We start from the raw sequence: 10575 nt of genomic DNA on the forward strand, positions 1-10575 counted from the left end.
TGAGGTCTATAAAGAAGCTGCACACAGTGACCCAGCTGGCCAGGTCAGCAGCAGGGACTCAGGATCCTTCTGAGAAGAAGCAGGGAGACAGCAGAACACCAGGAGTGCTTCTCCACAGCCACCCAAAGCCAGACATCCGTTGCACTAAGTATCAGCAAGGAGGGAGCTGTCTGTTCAGGGCAATGTTTGATCTGGTGTCTGCTGTTCCAGGATGAAGAATGCTTACGACCTGGTGAAGCGACCGATTTGAGCTTCTTGGAAAAGCTGGAAGAGAAAGTAGGAGATCATGCCCACTTCGTGACGTATGCATTTATGCTCTGTATCCTATCACAGAAGAAACTATTTCCATCTTTTACCCATAACAGAGTATTGGGGAGGGAGCAATTTTTATTTTGTACCAAAGAAAATCAAGCAGCCCATCCACTGCCTAACGCTGTGATGTGCTACACTGGTAGGGTATGACCTGGAGTACTGGGGAAAGAGGGAATTTCTGTCTCTGTACTAGTGTGGTGCTGCTCTTTGAGTCTGGTTTCATTCTACACTACAATTGGGGGCTAAAGATTAGGTGGCTTTGGCTGATGATTTTTGTTTATGAAGGTTCAATGGCTTTGGCCATTGGTGGCTTTGTCTCCCACTGACTCTGGGGAAAGCTGAAAATATTGTGAAAAGGAGCCTGGTGCCCCAGGCTGGGAAGGGTACATGGATATTTCTCAAGAGTCTATCTTGATATGCGTGAGGTTTGGGTACGAAGAGGGAAGAAACATGCTCCTGCTCAGGCAAGTGGCATTGTGGTCAGTACTCTCTAGTTGTTTCGGGTTCGGTTTTGGTGGCAGATGAGCACGTTGGTGCAGGGCTGTTCTGACAGTTCCCCGCAGGAGCTACTGAAGGGCTTTGACAGGCCATTAATTCAGAGTCACGCTGCTGAATTGTCACCGTTTCTACATCTCTGAAGTTCGTCACTGCCAAGTTGAAGATTTGTAGCCAAGTTCCTTGTCACCACAATGTGCCTTAATGTTCTGCCTGATTAAAAGCTTTAAATAGAAGTGCTAGAGCTGCTTAAATGGGATCTGTGCTTGGCGATACTCTTGGAAGGGAACTTTGATGTACTAATGTGCTGTTGTGACACACAACTCTGCTGTCAGTGACTGCATATAAAGCTGAAAGTTAAACTGTGAAGTTGCTTCCCCTCCCCTCCCCCGCCAGGAGTCCTTGCTTTCTAAATTTACCTGCTATTCTTGAAGATTTTGGTTTTTGCTTTGTATTTGGGTTCTTGTTCTAGGGCAAAATATTTTAAAAAATCCTCCCCCCCGGTTTCACTTTGAAATGGACGAAACTGGTGATCTTATTCTTATATAGGCAGCGAGAATGTATTTAAATGGATGTTACAGGAGGAAATCTTGATACATCTGGGAAGGGTGGTCATTGCCAAATGGCAACGGATAGGTCACGGATATTCTGAGGAATTTCTGGTCGCTGACTCCCATTCTCTGCTGCCAGCTGTTCAGAATGGACAGAGATGATAACCTAATTATGGGCGATAACTGTATAATCAGTGCCACATCAATAGGAACAAACATTAGATTTCCAGCTGTCCGACAGCTGCTTTTTGTGCAGGTGACTTTCTACAAGGTGAGAAAGTCTGTTTGCTGCTTTTTCTCTTGGTATGTTGTGTTTTGTTGTTTGTTTTTTTTTTTTTCCCCTCCAGTCGCAAGCTTGCGGACCAGAAAACACGGAAATCCATCGACTGGGTGGATTTCCGCCTCCTTCACTATGCGGGAGAAGTCACTTACTGTGCTGTTGGTGAGTGCGTCTGGAAGTTACCTGAGCTTTTAAGCCAATGTGGTAGATAATAACTTAATGTGAAGATAATTACAAAATACCTGCCCTCTGAAGGTGCTGTTACTTGGAAGTCTTAAAAGTGAATGCAGTGAGAATTTCTAGGATTTAAGTGTTCAGATTTTGTGCTAAAGTGCGTAGGCTCCAAAAGAATTAAGCCCTTTTTTTTTTTCTCCAGGATTTCTAGAGAAGAATAATGATCTACTGTACAGAAACCTGAAAGAGGTAAGAGCAAAAAAGGGATGCTGTTCTCTTAATATACCTTGCTTGAAGCAGAAATGTTTTGCAGAAGATGTATTAAATCTCTAGAAAACAAGAACAAATATTTCTCCTTAGCAATGTTCTTTAGGCATCTATATGCATGTCCTTATAGCTGTGCTGCTCAAGCTTAGAAGCAACACAGTAGGAATGGCCTGGCTGCTAAATATGGCAGCTTTTCACTTACGCTGTTTCAGGTGCTGTGCAACTCTAAAAATGGCATCATTAGAGACTGCTTTTTACTATCGGAACTAGACAACAGGAGGAGACCAGAGACTGTGAGTTTCATCTTTAGTCTTAACTTTGAATATAAACTCAGCTTCCCACATCTTGATTTAACCACCGCTCCTGTCCTTAGTCCTGAATTCAGTGGATTTTTTTGCTGGTGTGACACCCTTGCAAGGTTCCTGGTAGTTGAACAGTGATGTTGCTGAGACCGCAGCTAGCAGTGACAGACCTTAATGTTGTAATTCATGTGTCCTACTAAAATGAGCCCGGTGCCAGGCATCCAGCAGTGGATCGTTTCTGAAGGGCTGCCTTGCGTGTCCAGCTGCATGGCAGGGGTTCAAATATTCCAGCTGAGCGCTCTGTCCAGGTAACTGGTGACTGACTGTGCTTCAAATGCTCGGTGGTACTAACACAGATGTCAGCCTTTCACTTCAGATGGATGCAGGGAATGAGTTGGTTTCAGTTACTGCAGTGATGAGTTCCAAAGCTAAGAAAGTTCTTTCAATGTCATTTTAGGTTGCAACCCAGTTCAAAAACAGCCTGACGAGTCTGATAGAAATCCTGATGTCCAAGGAGCCTTCGTATGTCCGGTGCATTAAACCAAACGAGAACAAGGAGCCTGGTAAGATTTGGGGCTGAAGACACAGTCGAGATAAAGGAAGTGCAAGAGACTTTAGCTTGTTGCTACATACAGCATATATATATATGCTGTATATATATTTTTTTTTATATATATAAATCTTAGTTAAGCTAGCAGCAGTTGTCACCTTGGGTAATTGTGGGGCTTATTCCTTCCTTATTTGTCCCAATACATGGACAAGTGAGGGAGCTTATATGGACACTATTTACCAGCGAATGTGTGTGCTTGCTACAGGGAAGTTTGATGATTATCTGATCCGACATCAGGTGAAATACCTGGGCCTGATGGAGCACTTGCGGGTGAGACGAGCTGGCTTTGCATACCGGCGTAAATATGAGCTCTTCTTGCAAAGGTAGGTGGAACTGTTTTGCCCTTTAGCCGGGTAAATGTGCCCTCCCACAAGGGCTTGAGAACAAGGTTTGTGTAAATGTCAGGTCCCAGCGACAGATGTGGAGGTGTCAGCAGACACTCTTCTGCCTCACAGATAACCGTTGTGTGTCTTTTATCTGTATCCGTTTTGATCTGCTGTGGCATCTTTTGCCTTGAATAAAGCAGTAGGAATTGAGGGGGGGGAGGAGTTTCAGAAGGGGTTCCTCAAGCCTCAAGTCATTTGTGTTGCTATCTTGTTGATGTTTCAGGTACAAATCCCTCTGTCCAGCTACCTGGCCACACTGGCATGGGCCAGCAGCTGAAGGTGTGGAGAGGCTCATCAAGCATATTGGTTACAAGCCTGAGGAATACAAATTGGGAAGGTAAATCTCCTTTCTCTGACTGTGATCTCAGCTGGACGGTGCTTGCTGTGTTTGATCCTCTGTCCTGTCTGTGACTGCAAGGCACTGTGTGGCCCTTCCTGTGGAGCTGCAAGATGTGGTGGTGTGAGCAGATCCCTTTAGCTTGACTCTTGCTCGACCACGTGAACTGGGTGGTCTCTGGAGGACTCTGAGCCTGGTTAGTGCAGCTGAAACAAAGGCTTGCTGTGAATAAGCTGTTCATGGTCTCTTTTTCAGAACCAAAATATTCATTCGGTTCCCAAAGACTCTGTTCGCTACTGAAGATGCATTTGAATACAGAAAACACCTGTTGGGTATGGATCCAGTTCCCTTTGGCTGTATATAGAACAGTGTTTCTAGGCTCCATGTAGCAGATGTACCATGGTGAGAGCTGAGACCCCTGGTCTGCACAGCTCTGCAGAGTCCAAGGAAAACCTGGGAATCTTTTTCTAGGGTGAGGAGAAATCACTAGCTATATTGTTCGAGTTTTGGATAAGCATCTCCTTCAGAGCTCCCCAGTCCTGCCAGTAACTGTTAGTCGGTGTCTAGATGGACTAAGTACCTTTCCCTTGGGACTGGGATTCCTCTGTCTCGTCCTAGTGTGTCTGATTGCTGGGGACACAGCTCCTGAATGCTGCCATCCTGTAGATGAGAGCAATGTCTCTGCTTTTTTTGCCAGTTTCAAGACTTCAGGCCAAATATAAAGGATGCCTTGGGAAGAGAGCGTACCAGAAGAAGAGAAAAGCAGGTACAGGCTCTGGAATCAAGGATTGTTTTCTTAGGACTGTGCTTTCCAGCTTTGGGAGGTCAGAAATCCATGTTGCTGCAGGTAGCACTGGCAGCTTCCCTGTGGGGCTGTGGGTGTTGGGCTCAGATGTAGGTGACAGTGGCATGAAGGGCATTCGCAGAGGTGTCTTTGGCGCAGTTTAGCTCCTCACAGCTTGTGCTGCTCTCGGCCGCTGTGCCAGCAGCTCTGCGCGGCAGCAGCACCCTCTGCTGTGCATGTGGGCCTGCGCTGCTGAGGAATCGCTCGTTAACCACTGGGGAAACGAGCCCTCTTCTTATCACGGTGGACAGGCTGATAAATAATGCTGTGTGTTGAAAGGCCAGCACCTAAGATGTGCTGCTCATGGCAAGCAGGGGACAGCGGGAGGCTGAATGGTGACAAGGGCCGGTGCTGCCTTGATATTGAGCAGTGCAGGTGGTGCCAGATCTCAACCACAGACAGAGAAGAAAATATTCTAAACTTCTTACTGTAAAGATCAGCTGGTGGGGAGAGCTGCAAAAGAGACAGTTCTAACCTCTGCGATGTGAATTTAAAGGACAGTGTGGCACAGCACCTCCGATACTAACACAAGGACCTGATGAATTCTTGCAGCTATCAAGCTGGAGGCGTGTTGGCGAGGAGCACTGGCACGGAAGGAGGCCAAGAAGAGGACGTGGGCAGTTCAGATCATCAGGAAGTAACTATGACTGGGTGGTGGTCCTGGGGAGTGGGGGAGTCCAGCCTGGTGGTGGCCTCTGGACAAATCAGAGGGCTGACAGTACAGCGAGTCAAAACCGTCTCCTTCACACCCGTTTCAAAGCTGTCACTGTAGTCAGGAGGACAGTTGCTGGCTGAGATTGATCAGAAATGTCAGTCACCTCTTTAGGAGTTCTCTGAATTGCTCCAGTTTCTGTTGCTCTGCTGGTTTGTATCAGCACAAGGGATCTCCAAACAAATTCTGTGTGAGCCTGTCCATTCTCTTCGTACATGATCTTTATCTACACTCTTAAACACAGCTCCTGAATGCTGTTTCAGAAGTAGAGCCAATCTTCCTTTTCAACTCCAAAGCACTGTATTTTGGTCAAAAGAACTTGGGAAAAAAGTGTTAATGTTTGGAATATTATAAAGCTTAAGATTTCCATTGCTGTAACACAGGTGACAATATACCTGAGTTAACATCAGTGATCTGTCAGCCTGTTGCGTGCTTTCCATAGCTTTTTGTTTCTGTTGATTTCTGAACATATAACATGCAAGTTCTGGTTTGAACATATCCTATAGATTTATAAAAGGCTTCATCAATCGGAAGAGACCCCTTTGCGCAGAGAACATTGAATTTGTGCGGCTTGTGCAGTACAACTACCTCATGAAGCTCAGAGACCACATTCCAAAAAACGTCTTGGACAAGAGCTGGCTCCAGCCTCCTTCCATCCTGGAAGAGGTGAGGGTGGCCGCAGTGACAGCGGCTTCTGTCCTGTGCCACTTGTGTGCACACTTTGTGCAGGAAAAATGTGGTGATCTGCCGGCTTGTCCTGTGTTTGACTGTGATGGCAGAGCCTTTGGGAGACCCCGAGATCCTCTGCAATGCCCTTAACAATGTGCTTTGACTTTTGGCCATCCCGGAATAGGTCAGGCAGTTGGACTAGATGATCGTTTTAGGTCCTTCCTGCTGAAATAGTCTGTTCTGATCCTGGAGCCTGGTTTCTCTGTATTTGGACAAGGGTGGGAGTGGGAATAACGGCACTGTTGCTGAAGTTTCCAAGGGAAAGGAGGAAGCTCTGTGCTTTTTGTTTTGACAGAAAGGAAGATGCACTGACAAACAAAAAAAATTAACTAATGAGCTCTATTAAAAAGAAAATTAATCCCATGACACTTTGAACTCAAATGGAACTGTGATGTGAAAAACAGTGTATTTGTTAGGACTGCAGCAAGAGCTGTTTGCACAACTGTTTTCTTTTGCTTTTATGTAGACATCTGAGATGCTGCAGAAAATCTGCGTTAGGAACCTAGTAAGGAAATACTGCCGAGGTGTTACTGCTGAGAGGAGAGTGCAGGTAACTAATATGTGGAAGGCGAATGTGCGAGTTAAAACACACTGTGCACGTGCAATATCTGCTCTCTGAAGTGCCCAAAACACAGGCTGCACCTTCTGAGAGGCCAGCACTCCCCCACAGAGCAAATGCTCCTGAGCCTGGAATCCAGTGTTTGGTTGGTGGCCCTTGTGATGTCCAGTGCAGTTCTGCAGACATGCATTAAAACTGCACTTCATATAATTAGAAAATATCCATAAATAAGAAAAATCTGCAGGACTTTTTAGTCCCTACTACTGCTTTATTTGGTGTAGTACAGGAATAACCTAAAGATGTTGGAAGAAATGCAATGTGAGTTGGGTAGATCCTGCATGAGGGAAAGGGTGATGTCGTGCAGGGCCAATGTTTTATCTGCTGATGTGACTGATGGAGAAACTCTTAAGACAGTAAAGACTCTTCCTTCTCCAAACAGTTGGAGCAAAAAGTGGTAGCAAGTGCTGTTTTCCGAGGGAAGAAGGAGGGCTACGTGCAGAGCATAAACCAGCCCTTTCTGGACACACGGCTGAGTGAGTACAAAACAAACCCTTGACAGACCCAGCCACGTGCTCCTCACTCAGGACAACTCTGACAAAATGGACTCAGTTGATAAGACAAATTCCCATCTGACAGGAGCAGCGTCACCTGCTTCGTTTGGGCCCCACCATTTGAGTTCTCACCCTGTCATGTCTGGTGACGCTGAACGTGGTGACCGATCTGCCAGACTTTGCTCTCAAACTGGGGGTACTGGGAATCCCTTTTGGAGCAGAGCGCTATAAACCTGAGCAAAGTTCCCTGTGGGCTGGGAGGGATCAAGACCCCCTGGCCGTGCTGGGAGTGGGGGTGTTGCAGCGCAGCATCGCCAGCTGCGGGAACTGGAGCTGCTGGGAAGGAGAGCTGTGAACCTTGGGAACAGCCTTGATTTAAAAGAGGGGTACCAGGGGGATGAGGACTAATGGGATGAAGATAATTCATGCAGCTTACTGGTGGGAATGGTGGCTGGCTGTCACTTACACTCAGTGTATCTCTCTGGTTTGCTCCTCAGAAGAGAACGATATAAACCCCAAAGTGCTGCAGCTCATCCACAGTGAGAAGATCAAGGTAAGGGAAGGACAGCGGGAGCTCAGCAGCACTCAGACCAGTTCCACTAGAGTCCTGGGGCTCGTCAGTCACAAAGGGCAGGCTGTTGTATAGCAGCGTAACGAGTATTTCCTTGCTTTTAAATTGGAAATAAGTTTCAAAATGCACCTAGGCAAAAATTATTTAAGAATCCTTTTAATAAAAGCTTAAAAAGCGTCACTAACCCTACCTGGACTGTAATGGGTGGAAGTGTAGGTATGTGCGCTGCCCTTCCCTTGGCTATGGCATAGAGGGCACAGGTAAAACGTCTTTCTCAAAGTGTGATTCTGTCAGCTGAACTTCCAAGTATAAAAACCAAGCAGATGATGATAAGCAGAGATTGCAGCAGGTGTTGTGAGCTGGGATCTGCTGCTCCTGCTGAGCTGCTCCCAGCACAGGACCCTGCGTGAGCGAGAAACGCTGACACCAACTCGTTGTTTTCAGTATGTGACCCCCGTGATAAAATATGACAGGAACGGGTTCAAAGCACGAGACCGGCTGCTCGTTCTGACCCAGTCCTCAGCGTATGTGGTGGAAATGGCCAAGATCAAGCAGAAAATAGACTACGCCACGCTGAAAGGTAACGGTGGGACTTCCCTTTCTGCCAGAGACCCTGGAGGTGGGAAGATGAACTTCTGAAACCTGGTCTTTCAAAGCTATTTGAGGTGATGATCTGCCTGAGAACACTTTTTCCTGGGGGATGGATAAAGGATCGGTGTGTAGAAGCATAAATTACGAGAGGACACAGTTGTTTGCAATGCTTAAATGCAGGAGGAGATCACATTCTGCTGAAATAGAGGGGAGAAAATAAACAAACAAACCCAAACAACTTTCCTACCCCATTTTTTAGGTATTTTTTTATTCCTTCCATTGTCTGAACTACGGTCTGGGGGTGGGATATAGACTTTATCCTTCCTCCCTTACCAAAAGTAAAGTAGTGTGGAAAGGTATGGAGCTAACAACTAATGCACAGTGTTTAAATAACCACTGTTGGAAATGTGTTACAAAGAAGTGGATGCAGATGAAGTGATCTTCAGAAGGTATTTTGAAAGCTTAGATTAATTCTTCAAAGTGGTAGCCTTGATGCATTTTGCTCTAAGCAGGAAAATATCCTTTCCTCACACTTGTGAGGTGCAGAGCCCCCCGCAGGAACAAGACTTTTCTGTAGAACAAATCAGGGCCGGAGAACAGCACCCGAGTGCTGGGAAGGTGATAACGATGCTGTGGGACTGTCTGTGGGAGTTTTTCCTCTAATTCTTGGATTTCTTTTGAAGGTATTTCCACCAGTAACTTGAGCGATGGGATTGTTGTCATTCATGTTCCTGAGGACAACAAACAGAAGGTAGGAAATAGTAATGTAGCTACTGTGAGCTGGTGGTTAGAAGGTAGCTGACAGTTCTAATATTTTCCTATAAAATACTGGGATTACACAAGTACCGATGTTTACTAATTCTGTAATTGGCGAGACTTCTTCCTGTCTCACCATGAAAGCTTGCACTTTCTGGTTTTTAGGGACAAAGCTGCTATAAATTATAAATAGTCCCTGCAAAGAATGCTTAACAATCCAAACTTGTACATGACTGTTGTAACTGCTGTGTAGCTCTTGGTCCCTTCTGCACAGCAGTCGCTACTCTGAATGCACAACCGCCGTGTGGTTTATGCGCCGGGGCGATGGCAGGTGACTGTTCCTCTTTGTTTTATTTCCAGGGAGATGTGATACTTCAGTGTGAGCACGTCTTTGAGACGGTCACTAAACTCTGCATGCTGGCCAACAAGCAAAACCTCGTGAAGGTTGTGCAGGGAAGGTGAGGAAGGAAGCTGGATGGGTGGGGTTGTGCAGGCTGCATTTCAGGGAAGAACCCGCTTCAAAAGCTTTTAGGCCTGGACTACCTAGGTCAACATTATTAACATCACCCTGTCAAACAGTGCCCTAAGCTGCTTAGGTCTGGTGCAGTAGTGCAGTTTTCATGGCTTCATCAGCACAGGGGAAACAAGATGCGACGCACTGGAATGAGAAAATATATTGAAAATCATTCCAGCCTATTTCCCAGGCTAACGAGACCTGCTTCCTTGTGCTTGCACCTCGCTGGGTGTGCTGCTCGGCTCTAAAGGCTGCCTGTGACCCAACTGCCTAAAACCCAAGCTTAATTATAGGGGACTATACATGTAAAACCACTTTTTTTTAGGCTTCTGCCAATGTGACCTGAGTGTGAGGTTGTGGGCTTAGTGGTTTCACAGCAGATCTTGTTAGCACCAGCTCTGAGGAGAGCTGGGCTGAGCCTGGGGTCACTTCAGGATAAACATTCCTCTCCCTAAAAGACTAAGCAGGCCCTGAAATGTGATTGCTGAGCAGAGGAACCTTCCCAGTCACGCCACCAAGCTAATGGCAGGTGGATGCAGCCTGTCTCTCAAATCTCTGCGTGAATTGAAACTGGCACATGAAACCTGTGCTTCTGCTCCAGCTTTTCTCTCTGGCCTTTGTGTTTCAGCTGTAATTAGATTCTGCATGTTCAGTGGTTTTCTCCAGGTCAGATCTGCTTATCTTCTAATGCTTAATTGCACCAGGAAAACTCAAATGCCTGGATGAGGCAGGCCTGCTCCATTCATCAAGCCTTCTGGGCTGAGTGCTATAATGCAATTGTTTAGGAAATTTACCTAAGCTGGAGGGCTCTGACCTTCTAATCTAACAAGATTTGTCACGGGAAAAGAAATAAAGGGGGCTTAGAGTAAAGCCTATTGCAAGGAAAGCACCGAATGAGGAATTCTGTCTGTATTTGCAGCCTTCAGTTTCGCATTGGCTCTGGGAAGGAAGGGACGATGGTGTTTGCCGTCGGGCAGGAGCCTCAGGTCTTTAAAGCCAAAAACGGACAACTGACAGTGGTAAGGCCTCAGCTC

At 46.3% G+C, this 10575-nt stretch overlaps 1 protein-coding gene across 13 annotated transcripts in view; it reads left to right on the forward strand.

The window, feature by feature from the left end:
* Positions 1-10575, forward strand: part of MYO1H (myosin IH) — a 47145-nt gene that overhangs the window by 35268 nt on the left and 1302 nt on the right. For all 13 annotated transcript variants that reach the window (XM_071816059.1, XM_071816057.1, XM_071816058.1 and 10 more), the window contains 18 exons: positions 211-302; positions 1706-1800; positions 2015-2061; positions 2292-2372; positions 2839-2944; positions 3197-3314; positions 3601-3714; positions 3970-4046; positions 4412-4480; positions 5111-5195; positions 5777-5936; positions 6466-6549; positions 6998-7091; positions 7607-7662; positions 8125-8260; positions 8955-9022; positions 9388-9485; positions 10461-10560. In XM_071816059.1, coding sequence (XP_071672160.1) covers positions 211-302; positions 1706-1800; positions 2015-2061; positions 2292-2372; positions 2839-2944; positions 3197-3314; positions 3601-3714; positions 3970-4046; positions 4412-4480; positions 5111-5195; positions 5777-5936; positions 6466-6549; positions 6998-7091; positions 7607-7662; positions 8125-8260; positions 8955-9022; positions 9388-9485; positions 10461-10560 — 1680 coding nt within the window. The remainder of the gene's footprint in view (positions 1-210; positions 303-1705; positions 1801-2014; positions 2062-2291; positions 2373-2838; positions 2945-3196; positions 3315-3600; positions 3715-3969; positions 4047-4411; positions 4481-5110; positions 5196-5776; positions 5937-6465; positions 6550-6997; positions 7092-7606; positions 7663-8124; positions 8261-8954; positions 9023-9387; positions 9486-10460; positions 10561-10575) is intronic.

This window comes from Patagioenas fasciata, chromosome 17 (assembly GCF_037038585.1).
Source record: "Patagioenas fasciata isolate bPatFas1 chromosome 17, bPatFas1.hap1, whole genome shotgun sequence".
Taxonomy (NCBI): domain Eukaryota; kingdom Metazoa; phylum Chordata; class Aves; order Columbiformes; family Columbidae; genus Patagioenas; species Patagioenas fasciata.